Source organism: Chiloscyllium plagiosum, chromosome 43 (assembly GCF_004010195.1).
Source record: "Chiloscyllium plagiosum isolate BGI_BamShark_2017 chromosome 43, ASM401019v2, whole genome shotgun sequence".
Taxonomy (NCBI): Eukaryota; Metazoa; Chordata; class Chondrichthyes; order Orectolobiformes; family Hemiscylliidae; genus Chiloscyllium; species Chiloscyllium plagiosum.
Window position 1 is genome coordinate 11784298 of NC_057752.1, and position 23639 is coordinate 11807936.

At 42.1% G+C, this 23639-nt stretch overlaps 1 protein-coding gene across 6 annotated transcripts in view; it reads left to right on the top strand.

The window, feature by feature from the left end:
* LOC122543379 (SWI/SNF complex subunit SMARCC2-like) overlaps positions 1-23639 on the top strand; it is a 159216-nt gene that overhangs the window by 91070 nt on the left and 44507 nt on the right. For all 6 annotated transcript variants that reach the window (XM_043682051.1, XM_043682054.1, XM_043682055.1 and 3 more), the window contains exons 14-20: positions 8061-8191; positions 9518-9589; positions 11617-11730; positions 19502-19655; positions 19920-20036; positions 20509-20571; positions 22962-23220. In XM_043682051.1, coding sequence (XP_043537986.1) covers positions 8061-8191; positions 9518-9589; positions 11617-11730; positions 19502-19655; positions 19920-20036; positions 20509-20571; positions 22962-23220 — 910 coding nt within the window. The remainder of the gene's footprint in view (positions 1-8060; positions 8192-9517; positions 9590-11616; positions 11731-19501; positions 19656-19919; positions 20037-20508; positions 20572-22961; positions 23221-23639) is intronic.

The following is a 23639-nucleotide window of genomic DNA, read 5'->3' on the forward strand; positions in this document are numbered from 1 at the left end:
GGTAGGACGTGGTGCGGGGCTGGAGCTGGGCGTGGGGGCGGGGACGGTGATCGGCGTGGGGGCGGGGTTAGTCATGGTGACGGAGATCGGCGTGGGGGCGGGGTTAGGCATGGTGACAGAGATCTTTGAGGGGCCCTATTTTCTCCCTAGCTACCGTTTTGTCCTTAACATATTTGTAAAAAAGCTTTGGATTCTCCTTAATTCTATTTGCCAAAGCTATCACATGTTCCCTTTTTGCCCTCCTGATTTCCCTCTTAAGTATACTCCTACTTCCTTTATACTCTTCTAAGGATTCACTCGATTTATCCTGTCTATACCTCACATATGCTTCCTTCTTTTTCTTAACTAAACCCTCAATTTCTTTAGTCATCCAGCTTTCCCTATACCTACCAGCCTTCCCTTTCACCCTGACAGGAATATACTTTCTCTGGATTCTCGTTATCTCATTTCTGAAGGCTTCCCATTTTCCAGCCGTCCCTTTACCTGCGAACATCTGCCCCCAATCAGCTTTTGAAAGTTCTTACCTAATACCGTCAAAATTCACTAAAAGCCTAAAATGGCAGAGAAGCAAAGGGCATAATCTTTACATTTTGGATATGGTTTGTTTTTATTGTGCACTTCCCAAATTCAGAGAGCCAGACCTATCCCAGCTAATGCGTACTCCTTCTGTCAGGGATACACATTACAAAACCAGAAGGCCAACCACGATCAGTTGTGGTAAGTGGACCATTTCAGCAGCTCAGACTTTTTCCTTTTCCTGGTCTTGCCCCAATGAAGACTCCACCTCTGGTAGGGTAAGAACTAGGATGCTTCATTTTCTGTTCCATGGACAGATTGCAGTTGTGGACAACTTTTCCATAAATATGTTAAACCGTACAGGCATTCAGAGGATGCTATCTGTCTATATCAGCACATATTCCACTAACTGATGATTTGCTGCAGTGTAAATTGTTGGAAAGTTTTTTTTTTAATATTCACTCAAGGGATGTGGGCATTGCTGGCTGGGCATCATTTATTGCCTATAAAGTTGACCTTGAGGAGGTGATGGTGAGCTGCCTTCTTGAGTTCTTGCAGTCCACAAGCTGTAGGTTGACCCACAATGCCTTTAGGGAGTGAATTCCAGAATTTTGACCCAGCGACACTGAAGGAACGACAATATATTTCCAAATCGGGATGGTGAGTGGCTTGGAGGGGAACTTGTCGATGAGGATTTTTCTTTTTCCCCATTTCTAACTCTCATGGATTGAAATTGATGGTGGAAGCCAAACATCTGTCTGTCTGTCTGTGTGTGTCTCTCTCTCTCTCTCTCTCTCTCGTCTGTCTGTCTCTCTCTCCCCCCCCAAATTTTATTTCTGTTGCCCTTTCCTTGTCTTTTGCCTCTAACTCAAGCTGCTCATTTTCATTTGAATTTTAGTCATCTCTAAAGATTATGATGGCATTTCCAGCAAATGTAAATGCTGAGCTATTGCTGTAATTATCTCTCCTTTCCTTCCAGAGGAGGCAGCTCCAACCCCAGCTTGTCTGCTAATTCCAGCAGCTTGGACTTAATCACCTTGTGTAAAAACCCCAAGGTCATTTCTTCCATCCCCAGAAAACTCTTGGTGACTGAAAGAGCCATTGCTTTCCCAAGCACTGTTTAAACCAACCGAATTCAACACCTGGAACAAAACACACTAACACTAATCACTCTCTGCCTTTGTGTCCAGCAACCCTAATCTCAATTTGGAATAATAGAACAAATCCCGCTAAGAACTCCAATCTGTTATGGATCAGGCTAGACCCCTGAAAACATTTTGAGAAAGTAGCCTGGACCCTAACTTTGCTACTTGTTTTAAGTAGGTGTAACGCAGATATTCCAGGAGTGATGCAACTGGCCCAACCACTTAGTTTTTTTTAATAAAACAATTTATTTGCACGATTACCGAATGAAACACAAATAAAAGAGAACAGAATGTAGAATAACTTAACCATTCCGAAAACCCAACAAATTATACCAACTTAATGATGTTGTTCCAAATACTTGCAATAATCCCCATAAACACCCCTTTGCAAAAACACAGGAAAAATCCCACGCAGGTTTTGACAGGGGAGATGTCAGAGAGAGAGGAAAGATTAGCAAAGACCTACTTTTTTGGGTGCAGCAGCTTCACAACTGACTAGCAGCTCTGAACAGCCAGACTGCTAAAACCAAACCAAACCCAAACCAGAGTAAAGCTGAGCTTGGAGAACTGGCCACTCCTCTTTCATTGTGCAAAGGTTTTTTTAAAACTTGAAAGCTTTTTTTACTGAGGCAGTATATGTTAGCTATAATCAAATTGACCTGAAAACTGATCCAAGCCACACCTCTTAGCAACTCTGTGTTTATGATCCTTCTGAAAAAAAAGCTAGATGATGACATAACCTTGTTAAAGGAGCCGCAGCATCACACTTGCCACTTGTCAGCCCATGCCTGGATGTTTTCCAGATCTTGTTACATTTGAATATAAACTGCTTCAGTATCTGAAGAGTCTCAAATAATGCTGAACATTGTACAATCACCAGTGAACGTCCCCACTTCTGACCTCATGATGGAGGGAAGGTTGTTCATGAAGCAGTTGAAGATGGTTGTGCTTAGGATACTACCCAGAATAACTCACATAGAGATGTCCTGGAGCTGAGATGACTGACCTCCCACAGCAACAACCATCTTCCTATGTGCCACTTATGACTCAAACTAGCGGAGTGTTTGCCCCCAGATGACACCCATTGGTTTTGTTAGGGCTCCTTGACACCACATTCAGTCGAATGCCGCCTTGATGTCAAGAGCAATCACTCTTCCCTCCCCTCTGGAGTTCAGCTCTTTTGTCCATGTTTGACCCCAGGCTGTGTTAGGGCTCCTTGACACCACATTCAGTCGAATGCCGCCTTGATGTCAAGAGCAATCACTCTTCCCTCCCCTCTGGAATTCAGCTCTTGTCCATGTTTAAGCCAAGGCTGTAATGAGGTCAGGAGCTGAGTGGCCTTGGTGGAACCCAAACAGGTTATTGCTGAGCAGGTGCTGCTTGATAGCACTGCTGGTGACACCTTCCATCACTTTCCTGATGACCGAGAGTAGACTGGAGCAGTAATTGGCCGGGTTGGATTTGTCCTGCTTTTTGTGCACAGGACATACCTGAGCAATTTTCCACATTGTCGGGTAGATGCCAGTGTTGTAACTGTACTGGAACAGCTTGGCTGGGGGAGCGGCAGGTTCTGGAGCAGAAATCTTCAGTACTATTACAGGACTGTTATCAGGGCCCATAGCCTTTGCAGTGTCCAGTGCCTCCAGCTGTTTTTTGATATTAAATGGAGTAAATCAAATTGGCTGAAGACTGGCATATGTGATGCTCAGGACTGCTTGAGGAGGCTGAGATGGATTTCCACTTCACACTTCTGGCTGAAGATTGCTGCGAATACTTAAGCCTTATCCTTTGCAGTGATATGTTAGGCTCTTCCATCATTGAGGATGGGGGATATTTATGGAGTCGCCTCCTCCCCTGAATTGTTTAATTGTCCACCACCATTCATGACTGGAAGTGGCAGGCCTGACATCAGAGCTTAGATATGATCTATTGGTTGTGGAATCACTGAGCTCTTTCTGTCACTTGCTGCTTTTGTTATGCGGCAGTCTATTCGGTAGGTTTGCCAGGTTGACACCTCATTTTTAGGTATTCCTGATGCTATTTCTGGCATGTTTTCTTGCACTGTCCACTGAACCAGGGTTGATCCCCTGGCTTGATGGTAATGGTTGAGTGGGGTATATGCCGGGCCATGAGATTGCAGATTGGGTTGGTGTACAATTCTGCTGCTGTTGATGACCCACAGTCCGTCATGGATGGCCAGCCTTGAGTTGCTCAATCTCTTTGAAGTCTGTTCAATTTAGTGGAGATGTCGGTGTTGGACTGGGGTGGGCAAGGTCAAAAGTCACACGACATCAGTTTATAGTCACTTCTGATCAGTTCACTTCAAATCATGAGCTTTCAGAGCACTGCCCCTTTGTCAGGCAAAATGAAGAGAAGCATTTAGCCACAGAATTTATAATCGGCGAGATCAAAAGATCACACAAATAGCATGAGTGGAGTTTAGCAGGCCAAGTAATAGATCTCTGCAGCTAATCAAGAGTGTCAGATGATGTGAATGAAGTGTCAACAGCTGAATAGCAGGTGAAGGGATGACCTAAAATTATTAATTAACCCTTTTCTCGGCGACTTTTTTTGGAGAAAACGTTTCATTTTCAGACGAGTTTTTTTATTGCTTTTTTATAGTATTTTTAATGCTGATTATGTAAATAACTTATCAGACGAGCTTGCACTCTCATCTGATGTATCCAAGCTTCTAATAGAAGGTACATACTCATTGTCCATCTTCTGATCTCGACATCTGGGCATAATTTGTAAAAAAAAAACAGAAAAAACCGAATGACAGTGTGTGCCCAAAAGCGGTGCGTCGACACTTCTTGCAATGCCTGAGGCGGAAGAGACACAGCTACCAGACGTATGAGTCACCGAGTATACTCGTTTCTAGCTGAGAAGGGCCCAGAAATGCCAACAATTGACATATAAACTCGTCTGTGGCTGTTTTTGAAATTATATGTTTTGGACGAGTTTACTCGTCGCACTCTGAAAAAGACAAATTGGGTGAAGACGAGTTAACTCGCCGGGTAAGGGGTTAAGGCAGAGAGATAAATATTAAAAATAAGGTCGTGCTGGAGACAAATCAAATCACTGGAATACCGTGATAGGTATAAGAGTCGCGTGGCGAGGATCTAACCAAAGTAACAAGTAATCCAAAACTGTACAAACTAATTAAGGTAGAGAGACCATAACAACTGCCCCACTACTAAAATGGACCCCATTGGTCTCGCAGCAGACACCGAGGAATTCATCGGGTGAATGAGGCTCCAGCAATTCTTCCACCTACCCCAAGATGTCGGCAGCAAGCCAAATGAGACAACCAACGAACCGAAACAGTCATCCACAATGCAGTGACAAAAGAACAAAGAGTTGAATTGGACCCCTTGGGAAGGCTGCAGCCTTAGACTCAACATGGAGTACCCTTCGTTGTCCAGTACTTCCCCAGAACTGACAAACTACGCCATGTTCTTCACAGCCTTCAACATGTCATCGATGACAACTAACGTCTCACCAAGATCATCCCTATGCCTCCACTTCTCGCCTTCAAACAGCCACCAAACCTAAAAATATTCCATCATTTGCAGCAAAATACCCAGCCTTCAGGATAACATTGACCATAACCCTGCCACGGTAACCTCTGCAAGACCATCAACATGGATCATACCGTCTCACATGGGAATGTACATGGCAGATACTCATGTGGCTCAGCCAATGTTGTCCAGCTCCTACGCTGCAGGCAAGGATGCCCCGAGGCATGGTATATTGGCGAGATCAGGCAGATGCTATGACAATGGATGAATGGACACCATGCAACAACTGCCAGATGAGAATGTTCCCCCCCTAGTCAGGGACCACGTCAGCGGTCAAGGACATTCAACCTCCGATCTTTGGATAAGCGTCCTCCAAGGGTGGCCTTCGAGATACACAACAACGCAGAATCGCCGAGCAGACACTGGTAGCCAAGTTCCATACCCACGAAGACAGCCTCAACCGTGATCTTGGGTTCATGTTGCACTACATGTGACCCCACCATACTTTTCTGTATCTGTAAAATCTTCCTTACTATCCTGTTTTGACACCACCAACTTGATAACTTATTACGATCTATCTATCTAAATTAGTTTGTACAGTTTTGGATTACTTATTACTTTGGTTAGACCAGTGGCATGTAACTCTTATACATGTTATGTTATTCCAGTCATTTGGTTTATTTCCAGCACCACCTTATTTTTCATGTTTTATAATTATCACTCTGCCTTAATTAATCTGATTGTAGGTCATCCCTTCATCTGCTATTCAGCTATTGACACTTTACTCGCACCATCGACATTCTTGATCACCTGCAAAGACCTATATTTGGCCTGTCAACACGCTACTCACATCATTTATGAGTTTTTTTGATCTCTCCGATTATAAAATCTGTGGTTGAGTGCTTCTCTTTACTTCACCTGATCAAGGGGCAGTGCTCCAAAAGCTTGTGATTTCAAATAAATCTGTTGGACTATAACCTGGTGTTGTATGACTTCTGACCTTGTCCATTTAGCACAGCGATGGTGGCACACAACACGATGGAAAGTGTTCGTACTGTGAAGGCAGGACATCGTCTCCACAAGGACTGTGCGGTGGTCACTCTTACCAAGCTGTCACAGACAGATGCAGCTGCAGCTTGGTAAGGATGAGGTTAAGTATGTTATTCCCTCTTGTTGGTTCCCTCACCACCTGCCACAGACCCAGTCTCGTAGCTACATCCTTTAGGACCTGACCAGCTCAATCAGTAGTGCTGCTACTGAGCCAGTCTTGGTGGTGGACATTGAAATCTCCCACACAGAGTACAATCTGCCACCACCTGCCATCCTCTGCTTCCTTCAAGGTTTGTTCAACATGGAGGAGTACTGATTCATCAGCTGAAGGAGGATGATAATCAGTAGGAGGTTTCCTTGCCCATGTTTAACCTTGAGCGATGAGACTTCATGGGGTCCAGATTCAATGTTGAGGACTCCCAGGGCAACTCCTTCCTGACACTTTACCTCTATGCATCATCTCTGCTGGGTGGGACAGTGGTGTCTGGGACATTGTAAAGTATGATTCTGTGAGTACAACTATGTCAGGCTGTTGCTTAACTATGTGAGACAGCTCTCCCAATTTTGGCACTACCCCCAGATGTTACTAAGGAGGACTTTGCAGGGTTGACAGGGTTGTTTCTGCCCTTGTCTTTTCCTGTGCCTAGGTCAATGCTGAGTGGTCTGTCCAATTTTATTTCTTCATTGAAACTTCATAATGATCGATACAAATGAGTGGCTTGCATGGCTGTTTTGGAGGGCAAATGAGAGTCAACCACATTGCTGTGGGTCTGGAGTCACGTCAACTTTCCTTCCCTGAAGGACATTAGCGATAATGGTTTCCTGGTCATCAGTAGATTCTTAATTCCAGATATATTTTATATTGAATTCAAATTCCACCATCTTCCATGGCTGGATTGAAACCTAGGTCCCCAGAGGATTAGCTGAATTTCTAGATTATTAATTCCAAGCTGGAGGGGCACCACTGGCCATATCAATTCAGCCAACAGATGTTCATGGCCAGAACCCAGACCTGAATCAGGTGTTAAACTCTTTTATATGCAAACATCTGCAATTTATGTATAAAAATGTTATGATACATAAGTGCCTGATTTGAATATTGGTTTGTGCTGAGAACTGTCAGTATTGCAAACCATATTTACACATTGCCGAACATTGCTTTAAAACTCCAACTAGGCAAGTGCTTAAAATATACTGATGTCAGTATGGTGCAGGGATGAACAGTGACCCCACATTCAAACCACATAACACATAGAGAGTGTGGAGTACCCATGCAGAGGCCAGGATCTTGGCACCGTAGGCCAAGGCCCAGAGTGAATTGAGCAAATGATTGGTTTAATCAGAGAGAGAGAGAACTATCTGTCATTGAAAATTCTAATCAGCCATGGAGGTTAATATTCTTGATGCGAGTAATGAGGAGTGACATTCTGGTGGGGAGCTGTGTTGTATTATAGCAAAGGGGCCAGTAAAATAATCCTGCTGAAACTTTGCCCACTTTGTTGAATTAATGATGCCAGGCAATGTTCAATAACATTGGATTGGATTCTTCAATGTACTGTGCTGCACTACCTATAACTTGAGTTGTGTTAAATATCTTTGTAAAGCTGACTGTTGATAACATGTTTGATTATTCATGCTTGAACTCTGCTTATCCAGAGGCATTTAGTTAAGCAGATAGTTAGGTTTTTCAAGGTGTGTACCTCAGTATTGTTAGGAATGTGTTCTGTCATTTGTGAATGGTCCAGTGTTAGAAAGCTAAGTGGAATCTTGTTGAATAACAGAATGCATACTTCCAATTCACAAAGTGAATTTTGTTTTCCTACTGCAGGATGAGGAAGATACTTCTGCTGGAAACAAAGGGGAACAAACAAAAAATCCTGATTTGCATGAGGACAATGTTACAGAGCAGACTCACCACATTATCATACCTAGTTACGCAGCATGGTTTGACTACAACAGGTATCCATGTGGCAAGTGATGTTTTATTAACTGTGCTGAGGCTGATGTGCATTTTGTTTGGTGGATAAGGATCACTTATAATGATTTAAAATCTGTTATATTGGATGTTAATTTTCACTTCATTTACGTTTCAATGTAAAAGGTTTGCAAATTCCCAGAATGATCCTGCATTTCATTTGGGCTGCAGGATAAGGCACTTATTGTTTCCCTTTGAATTTCATTTCTTTGATCAGATGGGCCCAATGATGTACTGAAGTCTGTAATTATACAGGGAAATGATTGGATAACACTGGTAAAAGTGTCCAATGGATGCTCTTTCTTGAAATCTGAAATCATTACAGTATCACCAAACCTATATATGTTGTATGACAACATGCATTCCAAAGACAATAATATTTCTATCCCACCATATCCAGCAGTCCAGGTCGTCCACTGTCTGCATTCAAGAAGGATCAAATAATCTAATCAGTCAGAAACTGATGAGGTGAAACTGGACACTTGTTTTTTTCCCCACCCCACTGTTCAAATCTACGGAAAACGAAACAGGTGGCTGATTTGACATTGCTGGTTTCCCACCAAGTGTGTTAAGTTAAAATTACCCTCCAAGTCTAACCATGTGACACCATATTTTTCACATTCTAAGCTCAACCTGAAGGAGAACAGCAGGAATGTGATCAGCACAGTGGGGTGGTTGAGTGGGAAGAGTGACATTGCTTAGTTCATGAACCTGCCCTCTTGGCTGCTCAGTCTGAATCAATTATTTCCAGATTTCTGGGTCTCAAATTTCACTTGAACTTTGAATATCATCTGTTCTGATCTAATACATGCAACATTAGCAATTCTGTGGAGCACAGTATTAGCACATGGCAACCTGGAAACACAAAAAGAATTCCAAACCTTTGTGATGGGGCTGGAATTGAGACCAGATTATCATTAAGATTAGATTCCCTACAGTGTGGAAACAGGCCCTTCGGCCCAACCAGTCCACACCGACCCTCCGAAAAGTAACCCACCCAGATCCATTTCCCTCTGATTAATGCACCTAACACTATGGGCAATTTAGCATGGCCAATTCACCTGCACATCTTTGGACTGTGGGAGGAAACCGGAGCACCCGGAGGAAACCCACGCAGACACAGGGAGAATGTGCAAACTCCACACCATTCCCAAGGCTGGAATCGAACCTGGGACCCTGGTGCTGTGAGGCAGCAGTGCTAACCACTGAGCCACCGTGCTGCCCTATTAAGTTTCCCTTTGGGGTGCCAAACTACATAGAGTGGTAGTTAACAGTTCCAACGAAGCCTGAAATATTATTCTTCTCAACAGTGTCCATGCCATTGAACGTCGTGCTCTTCCAGAATTCTTTAATGGAAAAAACAAGTCCAAAACCCCAGAGATGTGAGTATTTATTTAGATGTGTCTTTTTTTTTGCAAAGAATGGTAAATGTCAAGTTGATTCCCAGGTCTGTAGACATTGGAAGACATTAGTATGAATAACAGCTCTTGAAAATGGCCTTACCAACAATTTGGTAGTGTTGGGCAATCTCAATTCATAGGTCAGCTCATAGCATTCATTAGAATATGGTGGCTGAATGGCTTGCTGGTGAGGGGATAATCTTAAAAGGACCTAATGACAGGTTTCATAGTCCTCAATCATGGTTGATGGTTTATTCCCACCAGTTCACCAGACATTCGTTTTTTTTAAAATCCTGCTGTTACAGGATATGTAGGGGAAGCACAGAAAAGAGTGTTATCCTTATGGGGTGCACCACATTCACTAAACGCACCAGGGTCTTTTAAAGGATTCATGGAATTAAATGTGTTGCAATCCCTGTTGAGACCTTAAGTTTTAAAAAGAGCTGACTTTCCTAAATGGCCAACAAAAATAATTGAAAGACGGTATCAAATGTTCTAAGACTTCTGTTGTAACTGAAAAACAAACTGAAGTCAATATAGATGAAAGATTAATGAACAGGTAAACCAAAAAAGATAGTTCTGTATTAACCATGTAAATCAATCAAGATAGGTCCTACAACACCTCTGCTGTCCAGCACACTCTGGCAAGCGGGTAGCATTGCAAGAACAAATTGTAGTTAGTGGAGTGCCAGGAGATCAGTGCTGAGGCTTCAGCTATTCACAGTCAGTGAGTTAGATGAGGGTATTGAAGCTAAATTTATCGATCAAACAAAGATAGGTGAGAAAGTAAGGTGTCAACAGGAGATAGTCTACAAAGGGAAATAAGTAAGTTCAGTGATGGGTTAAAAATTTAGCAGATGAAGTAAAATGTGGAATTATGTGAAATGTGTATTATTTAAATAGAGAGAGATTGCAGAACTCTGTGCTACAGAGTGATATGAGTATTTTGGTGCATGAATCACAAAACATTAGTGCATTAAGTGAAATGAAAGACAAATTGAATGTTAGCATTTATTACCAGAGAGAGAAACAGTAATAGCAGATAAATGTGACAACATTGAAAAAACAAAATAGTTGTAGGTTTTAACCTGTCATAAAGACTTTCTCAGGTTCAGTAGAGTCACTCATTCTCGCTGTAAGTAAATGCCATTTTCCTTACATGACAGAGTTGACTTAGTATCTAATATCTACCAACATAGTAGCACAACCACCATAAGGTATAATAGTCAAATCCAATTGTGGTCTGTGCTTTTTTACACACATGCTTCTTTGAACTTTTCAAAAGTGGACTAAGAAAATACATAGTAAGATGAGACCATGTGAATCATTAGGCTGTTTAATTTCACATTAAATTAACATGCAAAGCAACAATCATGGTCAGACCCACTTATTTATAGGAACAGGCATAAGCCATTCAGCCCCTCGAGCCTGTTGCGACATTTGAGAGATTATGGCTGACCTGTGGTCTAACTCTACTTACCTGCCTTTGGTCCAGATCCCTTCACACCTTTGCTTAACAAAACATTATCTATCTCAGATTTAAAATTAACAGCTGATCTAGTATCAACTGCTGTTTTGTAAGGCAGGAGTGCTATCATTGAGCCACAGCTGACAAGCAGGCACGTCCCTTTATCTGGCCCAGTGAGTGGCAAATGGAGCTCCATATGGAAAACTGTACATTGTTAGTAAAAATAAGATTATTCTTACTGTGGGAGGGATAGAACTGGCCAAGAAGGCAGGTGAGAAAGATCCAAGATCATTAGCTGACTTACTGCTAACCATGAACTAAGTATGAGAGGTCATCAGTACACAAAGTAACCAGGACACTGGGTTATATCACAAAATCTGTTCAATTCATGCTGAGGGCTGAGTGGTATGGTTAAGCTGAACATGGAGCATGATGAACAATCTGATTAATCCGAGCTCTCAAAGTCTTGTTAAATTTCTTAACAGTGACATTTTGGCAAAATGGATTCTTCAACCATCTTTGTAATCCCGTTCTTCCCCAGTTACCTTGCCTATCGTAATTTCATGATTGACACCTACCGTCTGAATCCACAGGAATACCTCACATCAACAGCATGCCGTCGAAATCTTGCAGGAGATGTTTGTGCAATAATGAGGTATGTAAGAGTGAAGAACTTTTAGAAACCACCTAAATTTTATACCTGAATTAATTTTTTGGAAAACTGCTGGGAACAACGATGTGTTCCATATTTCAAAGTTCAGAGAGTAATATAAAGGTCAGAAGCATTAAAATGTTTTTGAAAACCAGGTATGAATGGTATAGCAAGGGTTCCATCCATGGACTTAAAAGAAGCTGATCTTGCCCATGACACTCATAAGTGACACCTTGGACCCGTCCAGTGATTAGCAATTGCAGTTGTTTCTGTAGTTCATTCAAAATGTCCATTTGCTTGTGAACAAGGCACTTGCCATCCCTGACCTTGTTATGATGATCTCATTGTCTTGATCGAAAATTTTGTTTTTATTTTATGAGAGGGTGATGTTTTGTTCCTTACTGAAGCCACACTACTTGACTACAATGTCCAGCATCTGTCTTACCCAAATTGCTGTGGTGGTGGCATTGCTCTTCTTACCAAATCTAACTATGTTTGCTTATTTCACTCCTGTTGTACTTTCCCACCCTTTGAACATTTTCATCCACTCCTCACACACCTCTTTTAAAGTCTGCATTCTCTACTCAACCCAAGTTTGAGATATCTTCCCTCCTTTCTCTTTGGACAGTTCCATCATCAGTCCAACTCCCCTTTTCCTTTTTTTGCATTCATAACCTGCCTTTGTTTCATACTCATTCTACTACTCCTATTCACCCATATCCCCTTGACCACCTCTTGACCTATGGTCTCCGACTACTTCCTTGTATCCCTCACCACCCACGTCATCTGACCCCCTTCCTTCTGCATCCATCCCTCGGAAGAAACTCTTTTTTTCGCTACCTGTTGTCACCCAATGTAAAGTATAATTTCACTCTAGTTATAACTGTCCAGTCTTTTGTTTTCCATTCATCACAATACTTCTGCAGCTATTTATTTTCTGAACTGATGCCTCAGATGCCTTTGTCCCCAGTAAAATCCATACTAATTTCTTGTTATGTGGCCCTGTCTTTAACTCCTTAATTACATTTTGTTTCAACATTCCCATAATAATCTCCCCATGATCATATTTATTATGGGTTATGTCTATGGATATCCATCATTATGATTGAGCAATGTGGCCATCCAGTTTCTACAAGATTGCTTCTGAAATTATTCAGTCAGTATTTTTGTTCCTCAGTATACAAATAAGTATGTACAGTAGAATGACATGTCTCATGGTGAAAATGAAATGAATTATTTGAATTACCTTTATAATGCTTTGTTAAACCTTTTTACTTCAAGGCCCTACTCTCTCCCAGGAGCCTGACCTTGAACTTTATATTTTGGGCCCAGACCTCAAACACTGGGATAAATTTGCAAAGTGCAGTTTAAGTATGTGCCAAACACCTAACTTGCCAATTTTGGGATGAATTAGTCAACTCTTGTAATCAGTTATTTTCATTGAACATCTAAATATTAACCTCAGCTTTTCACAAACTTAAGAAAAAATATTTCAAAGGTTTCTGGATGCCAAATTTGAGGTTTGTCAAATAAACATAAAGGGTTTGTATGTGAGAGACAAAAATGAATATGTTCTGGTTACAATACTGATTTTGTTTTGTTCTGGTTTTGTTTTGTATCAAATTTAGAAAATCTATTAATACCAAGTTTGGTGATGGGGGAGAGAAAAGAGAGAGAAATGTGTGCAAAAAATGAGCACACTTTTGCATGCTAACTCAATTAGAAAGCGAATATGAATTCAGAGGATAAGTCTTTAATTCCATGTTCAGAGAACATTTTAGAGTTAACTAATTGCCTCATCTGTTGTCAGTTACAAAAAAAGCAAATGAGACAAAGATTTGACTGTCTAACACTGTATCTCAGGGAAAGAAGTGCAAGACAAAGAGGAGGGAATTATGTAGTGGAAAATGTAGGATAAAGAGAAATCTGGGTGACTGGGGAAGGGAATGGGAAGGACATTGTTAACAATACATATGGTACGTGGAGAAATATGATTTCTGTAAACTGTTCATTCATTTTTTAATATTGCTGTCTCATCCTCTTCACTCTGTCTGTATCTCTGATAGAGTAATTTAGATTAGATTAGATTAGATTAGATTACAGTGTGGAAACAGGCCCTTCGGCCCAACAGGTCCACACCGACCCGCCGAAGCGCAACCCACCCATACCCCTACATTTACCCCTTTACCTAACACTACGGGCAATTTAGCATGGCCAATTCGCCTAACCTGCACATCTTTGGACTGTGGGAGGAAACCGGAGCGCCCGGAGGAAACCCACGCAGACACGGAGAGAATGTGCAACCTCCACACAGTCAGTCGCCTGAGGCGGGAATTGAACCCGGGTCTCAGGCGCTGTGAGGCAGCAGTGCTAACCACTGTGCCACCGTGCCGCCCGATACAGAACAAGATCTTTCAGCTCATAAAATACATGGCAGCTCCCTGCTGAGCAATCCAGTCAGTCCCATTCCCCTCTTAATTCTTTTGGCTCTGCAAGTTTATTTATTTCAGGTATTTCAATTTTATTTTGACAACATTGATCATCTTTACTTGAGGTCCACACAGGAGAAAAAAAAAATCAGAGAGGACACTTGTCATTTACGCCATCATATACCACAATTTCAAGACTCACTCACTTCCCTGCTAAATATTCTGTAGGCACCAAGTTCCAAGTCATTCCCACTCACTGTGTACAAGAGTTCTTCCTCACGTTCCTCCTGCACGTCTTGTTCGAAAACTTAAACCTGTGTCGCCTCATCCTTTGTATAGTCAGCTCATGGGAGTTTTCTCCTTGGCCACCTTACCTAAACCTGTTATTATAATGTACATTTCAAAACAATCTCCTCTCAACTCCTATAATTGAAGGAGAACAACTTTAGCCTTTTTAACCTAATCTTGTAACTAAAACACCTCATCCTGAAATGATTCTGGTAAATTTAATCCTCACCCGCTCAAGGACCTCCACACCTTTCCTGAAACATGACCACAACTGGATGCAGTGCTCGTAAGCATGGCCTAACCAAAGCTTAATAAAGGTTCAGCATAACTTCATGCATTTTTATTCCATGCTTCTATTCATGAAGCTCAAGATTCTGTACGTTTTGCCAACCTCACACTTTTATGTCCTGTCACATTCAAAGGTCTCTACACATGCACCATTGGGTCCCTCTGTCCCTGCACACTTTAGGACTTTGCCATTAAATCTCTTTGACCTTGCTGTATCCCTTGTGCCAAAATGCATCATCTCACACTTCCATCCCTACCTCCATATTTGTACTTTCACTTGAACTTGATATGGAGAATAATCCATAGGCATAGACCCTTGAGGTCTAACTTTTTATCTTGCTCCCTAGTTCCTGAAATTATATTTCATTGGCAACCTACCTTCTTGCTCCGGTGTTCCGTGCACGGCAATCGGTTCCAGAAGTCGCTGCCGCGTATGGTCCTCTGAGGTCCAGACAGAAGAAAGAAAAATCAGAGAGGACACTTGTGATTTATGTCATCATATACCACAATTTCAGCCTCACTCCCTTCCCTGCTAAATATTCTGCACCTTCTCTGTGATGGCCTTTAATCTGCCACCAGGGAGGCAACATATCTATGGAATTCACGATACAGACACAGAAAGGCATGTTTATCCTCCTAAATAAGTAGTGTCCTGAATTTCTTCTCTTTGCTGTTCACTCTTATATAGTCCCTTGCCCATTGACACCATTTTTCAATGTGTCATCACTCTTAGCATCTACGTGGTAATATAGAAAATTGTCCAACTATGTTCTGTCCATAAAAAAAGCAGTTTAAATCCAAACTGGCCAATTGTGGCCCCATCCACCACTTATTCATCAGCAAAGTGATAGAAAGGGTTATCAACAGGGCCACCAAACAGAATAAAAACCAAAAAGACCTGTGGATGCTATAAATTAGAAACAAAAGCAGGAATTGCTGGAAAAGCTCAGCAAGTCTGGCAGCATCTGTGGAGTAAAATCAGAGTTAATGTTTCTGGCCGAGTGACCCCATCAAGTGGGACTTGGACAGCAATAACCTGCTCACTGATACTCAGCTCCTGACCTCAATACATATCACCTGCCCCAACAATTAATTAACTACTAACTAATTAATGATGCTACTGATTAAAATGTAATTTGTGGCCCAATCCTGCCCATGGATCAGCTCTTCTTTCAATAAATAGTTATACCAACTGAATTTTCCTTGTAAAGATATGTAGGAAGTATTCACCAGGCAAATGAATTACCTTCACAACTTACTCATAGATGAGAAAAATAGTCGCCAATCAATAAACTACCTGTTTTCCAATGATATCAAGCTTCATTTTCTCAGAACGCAATCACCCCTTTGGGAGACGTAGATTTGTTTGACTGACTGTCCTCCCCTTCCAACCACTTATCTGTGTGCTGCTAACTGTCCTTCCCCTCTCACCCACTTCTCTTTGTGTTGCTTGCTGCCTGTCTCAAGGTCCTCCTTCCACAAGTTACTCTAAATGCTGCTGACTGCCTGTCTCAGGATCTTCCTCCTCCTGTCACCCACTCCTCTATGTGCTACTAATTGCCCGCCTCAGGGTCTTCATCTCACTAGCTCCTCCAGGTACAGCTGACTGCCTCTCCTCTTGCTCACTCCTCTGCAGTTCTGACCTCAATTCCAGCTTTGGTCCAGAGGTGTAGTGAGAGTAACACCCTTGACATCAAGGCCACATATGGCTGAGCATGGTATGAAGGATTCCTAGCAAAACCTGAGTCAGTAGGAATTTGGGTGGGGTGGGGCTGGTTGGAATCATACCTGGCCCAAAGGAAGATTGTTGTGGTTGTTGGAGGTCAATCATCCCAGCTCCATCTCTGCAGGAGTTCCTCAGGGCCTAGGTCTAACTATAGCTGCTGCTTCACTATAGAGTCATATAGCACGGAAACAGACCTTTCGGTCCAATTAGTCCACACCGACCATGTTCCGAAACTAAACTAGCCTGCCTGCACTTGACCCATCTCCCTCCAAACTTTTCCTATTCATGTACTTATACAAATGTCTTTTTAATGTTGTAACTGTACCTGCATCCACCACTTCTTCTCTCAGTTCATTCCACACATTAACCACTCTGTGTTGAAAAAAAGTTGCCGCTCATGTCCTTTTTAGATCTTTCTCCTTTCACCTTAAAAATATGCCCCTAATTTTGAACTCCCCCACCTTCGGGAAACCTTTGCTATTCACCTTATCTATGATCCTCATGATTTTATAAACCCTTATAAGGTCACCCCTCAACCTCCTATGATCCAGAGGAAAGAGTCCCAGCCTACTTTTATAACCTAAACCCTCCATTCCCAACAACACACTAGTAAATCTTTTCTGAACCCTCTTCCTTCCATCAGCAGTGGAATATTCATTGATGATTGCACAATATTCAAAACCATTCCTGACTCCTTGGATACAGATTCAGTCCTTGTTCAAGTGGAGCAATACTGGGGCCATATCTAGACTTGGGCTGATAAGTGGTAGGGAACATTCATGCCACACAAGTGCCAAGCTCTCCAGCAAGAGAGAATCTAACCATTGCTCCCTAATATTCATTGGTGTTGCATCACTGAATGTCTCACTAACAATATTCTGGAGGTACCATTAACCAAAACTGAACTGGACCAGCCATATGAATACCGCAGCTACAAGAACAGGTCAGGCGTTGCTGAATTCTGCAACAAGTAGCTTAACTCCTAAAACTTCTAAATTTGTCCACCAAGGCACAAGTCATGAGTGTGATGGAATGTGCTCCACTTACCTAGTTGAGTGCAGCTCCAATAACTGTCTAGAGGCTTGTCACCACCCAGCATAAAGCGCTCCATTTACCCCACCTGCAACATTCACTCACTCTCCCACCAACACACAGTTACCAAAGTGTTTAAAATCTACAACATGCACTCCAGCAACTCGCCAATGCTCCTTCAACAGCAATTTCCAATCCCGTAGCCACTGCCATCTAGAAGAACTAGTGTAGCAGACACATGGGAGCACCATTATCTGCAAGTTCCCCTCCAAGCCACGCACCATCCTAACTTGGAACTGCACTGGTGTTCCTTCAGTGTTGCTGGGTCAAAGTCCTGATACTCCATTCTTCACAGTGCTATGATGTACAAGGACCACAAGCGGTTTGAAAATGTAACTCACCTTCTTCAGGGCAATTCAAGATGAGCAATAAATGCTGGCTTAGACAGCAATGTCCAGAACCCATGAACAACTTTTAAAAAAATATTCATTAGCATTGCTGAAGAATTCCCCCATTAATCAATAATGTCAAACAAAGAACTGGGGATGCTGGAAATTTGAAACAAAAACAGAAATTGATGGAGAAGCTCAACAGGTCTGACAGCATCTTTGGAGAGAAAGCAGAGTCAACGTTTCAGGTTCAGTGTAGAAGATGGATCAGTGGGCCTGAAACGTTAACTCTGTTTTCTGTCCACAGATGCTGCCAGACCTGCTGAGTTTCTCAAGCAATATCTGTTTTTGCCCTCATTAATCAACGTACTGCAGTTTGCCATTGACCAGAAATTGAGCCAGACTAGCCATATAATTACTGTTGCCTCAAAAACAGATCAAAGGCTGGAATTCTCTGCATTCAACTCTCTCCTGTCTTTCCAAAGACTGTGTTCACCATGGGAGACATTCAGTGGTGCAATAGATTACTTGCCTAGATCAGTGTGGTTCCAACAAGACTCTCACCAGCCAGGACAATGCCTGATTGATTGGCACCCCATCAACCACCTTAAAACACTTATTTTCTTCACCACAGGTGCACAATTGCAGCAGTGTGTACCAGCTACAAGATGCACTGTATGAACTCATCATAGCTCCTTTAACACCATCTTCCAAACTTGTGTCTTGCGCCATCTAGATGAACAAAGGCTACAGGAGGCATGGTTGCACAACCAGCTCCAAGTTCCCTTTCAGGCTATATACCATCCTGACTTGGAAGTTTGTCTCTGTTCCTTCACTATTTCTAGGTCAAAATCCTGGAGCTCCCTTCCTCACACCACTGTGGGGGTACTTACATCACGTGGACTGCAATGGCTGAAGAAGGCAGTTTAGTGACACCACAGCACCAGGCACCAGGGACCTGGGTTCAATTCCAGCCTCAAGCAACTGTCTGTGGAGTTTGTACGTTCTTCCAGTGTCTGTGTGGGTTTCCTCCCAGAGTCCAAACATGTGCAGCTTAGGTTGATTAGCCATGCTAAACTGCCCATAGCGTCCAGGGATGTGCAGGCTAGTTGAGGTAGCCATGGTAAATACGGGGTTACGGAGATGTTGTTGGGTCTGAGTGGGATGCCCTTTGGAGGGTTGGTGTGGACTCAATGAGCCAAATAGTCTCTTTCCGCACTGTAAAGATTCTATGATTCTCGAGGGTATATTGGATTAGCCACAAATTTTGGCTTAACCAGCAACTTCTACATTCCATAAATAATTTTCTATAACATGTCTCATTGTTCTGAGCCCTTAGTTCCCTGTTGAAACCAAAATTGTTCTCTTGTCAATTTGCCCCTTCTCTACTCACTTTCTCTTAACATGCACAGCAATACAGGGTATCTACTCTTATATCGTTGTGTATTTTGTCACCTGTAATTCTCTGACTCATTTGTATGTCACCTTTATGAGGTACGGTTTCCTCCTTTGTGCCAGATGTTTGTGTGCCTTGAATTATACCCACTTTGTGGTTGCACAGAAGCACACATTAAATCAATGTTTTGTTCCTGTTTCGTGTGATATTTCTTGGTTGTTGGCAGGGTGCATGCTTTTCTCGAGCAATGGGGACTCATTAATTACCAAGTGGATGCAGAAAGCCGACCGACACCCATGGGTCCTCCCCCAACATCGCATTTCCATGTGCTTGCTGATACACCTTCCGGTCTGGTGCCTCTTCAGCCCAAAGCTCCACAGGTTTGTTTCCAACTTACTTTAAATGCAGCAAATTCTGTATGGCATATAAACTGATGTGAATTTCAGATTTGCAGTGTATTACATTAATGAAGCAGAAAGATTATAACTTGAGACCAAACCACTTCTAGCATCCCCTTATTGCTGTTTTCCAAATGGCATTGGCAACAGGTCAAAGTAGACTTACAGCACAAACCAGCTTTACTTTAACAAGTTAGGAGAATGAATCTTGTTTGAATTAATGTTAATGTATTCAACTTTTGACAGACATCAGCATCCCAGCAAATGCTTAATTTCCCTGATAAGAACAAAGAGAAAGCAGCAGACATGCAGAACTTCGGACTGCGTACTGATATGTACGCTAAGAAAAATGTTCCTTCTAAGGTAAGGCAGGGTTTCAGACTTGAGCCAAGGCTTATGAACATCTGTGTGGTCGCATTCCAAAGCACGCATTCTTTTCTTTCAGATAAATTGAAATGGTAGTTTAGTTGGGGCTAATTTGGCATTACCCTCGAGAAAGGAATTTAGCAAAAGAATGTTTGCTGTGTTACTCAGTTGGAAGCAATTCACCCATTGTGACTATACCTTATGGAACAGGAACTGGACTGTTCGGAAGTCTTAGCCAATATTTCTCCCTCGAGCACCCTTGCAAAAAATAGACCAAGTCAGCACTGTTTGTGGGGTCTCTCTCTGTAGAAGATGGGTATTGCATTCACTTTCATAACATCAGTAACTTCAAAGTAGTTCATAACTGTGAATTGCTTTGGGTGTTTTGATGATGCTACATAAATTGAATTGTTATCATGCCTCCTAAGAAGGCATTTTTTGATTTCATTTCTACTTACTTCTTCCCTAGAGTAAAGCAGCTGCTAGCGCTACCAGAGAGTGGACAGAACAAGAAACACTTTTACTACTCGAGGTAAGGACGTGGGATTCTATTTCAAGAGCAATACCAGCACATGCATGACAGCATTTGACAATGTAGTCAATACGTCTGAGCAAAACTGGAGTCAATGGAAATCAGGGGAAAATCTATCTGCTAGTTGGAGTCATACCTGACATAAAGGAAGATGATTGTGGTAATTGGAGATCAGTTACCCCAGCTCCAGGGCATCTCTGGAAAGGTTCCTCAGGGTAGTGTCCTTGACCCAACCATCTTCAACTCCTTCATCAATGACTTTCCCCCCTCCTCAATGTCAGAAGTGGGGATGTTTGCTGATGATTGGTGCTGAATATTGCACATTCCAGTATCCAGGTTTGGGCTGAAAAGTGGCAAGCAATGGCCAGCTCGAACAAGAGAGAATCGAACCGTCTCCCCTTGGCATGTAGCAGCATTACTGTTATTGAAACCTCCACCATCACCATTCAAGAGAGGATTACCATTGGCCGGAAACTGAACTGGACCAGCCACTTAACTATTGTAGCTACAAGAGCAGGTCAGAGTCTAGGAATTCTAAGATGAGCAACTTACCTCCCATATCCCCACAGTCTGTCCAGCATCTCTGAGGTACAAATCAGGAGTGTGATAGAATACTCTCCGCTTGTCTGGATGAATGCATCTCCACTCAACATCATCCAGGACAAAGTAGCCCGCTTCATCAGTGACTCATTTGCTGCCTTCAACATGCAGCCCTTGTATCATGGCTTCAGTGTATACCATCTGCAAGAAGCACTGTTACAACAGCTACCAAACACATGATCTCCAAAACCGAAAAGGCAGGGGCTGCAGATACATGAGAACTTCAAATCCCTCTCCAAGCAACAAGTTATCCTGATATGGAAAAACATCACTGTTTCTTCACTGTCACTGGGTCAAAATTCTGGAACTCCCTCACTGCACCAAATTGACTGCACTGATTCAGAAATGCAGCTCACTGCCCCCTTGAGGGCAATTGGAAATAGAAAATAAATGCTGGCCTTGCCAGTAAGGCTTACAAAGCATGAATAATTTTTTTAAAATTACTTTCTTAATGATTATCCCTTGTGTCCTCCCACATGCATCAGGATAACAGGATTTAATTTTATAGGCATTAATAAGAACCATTATTATTCGGTCCAGAATCGATGGGCTGAAGAACCTTTTCTGCACTGTATGACTTTATAAGAGCCGGTCACTCCTCAGGGTGAGGGTAACTCCTTGATAGTGTTTGTAGATGCCACCAATTCTTTTTTGCAACACTGGATTTGCTTGTTCCAAAGGTCCACTTTAATGGGATTGTGCCAACAGCAGCATAGTTCAGAAAATTGAGTGTAAAATTTGCCTAGCTCCTGATTCTATCATGACAAGGTTCCAATTATTATGCTACTCTGAACTAAATCAACCAAATTCCCCCCCCACCATCTTTTCAAAACAAACGTTCAGTCAACCCTCTACCTAGTCAACATCTCACAACTCTCATATCAAAGTTACATTGTTCTTCCAAAAGGCACACCACTTATGCCTTCTGCTAAAGCTGAACTCTCTCTGTGTCTTCTCCAGGCACTTTTTCCATCAGGTGGATAACTATTGCTATGCTGAACTCGATGTCTAATGTGAGTTAAGCTTGCTGTCCTGGCTGTTTCCACACAATTCCCAATCAGTGATCACAGGTTCTCATTGACAGCAGGAGCATTCATTGAAAGGAAACTGAAAGAAATAAGGACTTTGGTTTCCTTTGTGTGTTGGGGATCCTTTGCAGATAGTGATAAAAACGTCACTCCTTCCTTGATTCTCTGTACATCTGAAAATCACTCGGGCTCTGCTCCATGATGTCAAAGCTGCAGTCTGCTACATTCTCCAACAAACGGTCATGGATGACTCGAAGGATGTTGAAGCATGTACTTTTGCATTCCCTTCAATCAAAAGATTGTTCTATCCAGACAGCAGCTATCCATTTTCTTCCTCTTCTCCCATCATCTAGTTTGTGAATCACATGATGCATGTTCCTTAAGTCCTTCATTTCTTTGTTCCCCTGTCATTTTTTTTTAATCCATGGTACAGACAAGGTGGCTACAGCCTTCTAAAGTCAGGGTTAGTGGTTTGATCTAATTGTAGAATGCAAACTCCAAAGGAAGATGTCTGAAATTTTGGTTTTGACTCTCCTCTGCACTAATGTTTAATTTTCTACCCTTTGGCACTAAGATCCCAAATCCATTTTCAGAACTGTCTACTGACAGGACAATTAAGATTTCAGCCAGAAGGAACCAAGCAATGTAAGCATGGTATGGGGCAGCTGGCTGCGATATGAAACAGTAGTATTCTAACACTGTGTCTTTTTGAACACCCTGCTGGTAACTGATTCATTTCCTCTTCCCTTCTCTCCCATACAGGCACTGGAGATGTATAAGGATGATTGGAATAAAGTCTCAGAACATGTAGGCAGTCGCACACAAGATGAATGTATCTTACATTTCTTACGTTTACCGATAGAAGATCCATATCTTGAAGACTCTGAAGCCTCCTTAGGTCCGTTGGCTTACCAGCCAATCCCTTTCAGTCAGTCTGGCAATCCTGTCATGAGCACTGTGGCATTCCTGGCTTCAGTGGTTGACCCACGTGTGGCATCAGCTGCTGCAAAATCTGCATTAGGTAAGACAATTTAAAATTTTTGAAGTTGAATTGGAAGTCAGGCTGTACTGACTGTAATTTTAGAGTTACAATAGTCCTTGTTACACATGGTGGTTTACTGATCAGCATGAATACAGGGGAGTTGTATAAATTACGGCAAAGACTGTACTGATCAAAATATATACAGGAGAGTTATATAGGTTATAGATAGGTCTTTACTGATCAGAACATGTACAGAGGAGTTGGAAAGATTGTATATAAAACCGTATGAACAGAATGTGTACAAGAATTATATAGATTATAAATAAGATTATATTGATCAGAACATATACAGGAGAGATGTACAGATAGTAGATAGGGTTTTACTGATCAGAATATATACAGGAGAGCTATATAGGTTAATATATAGGGCTTCCCTGATCAGAATATCTGTAAGCATT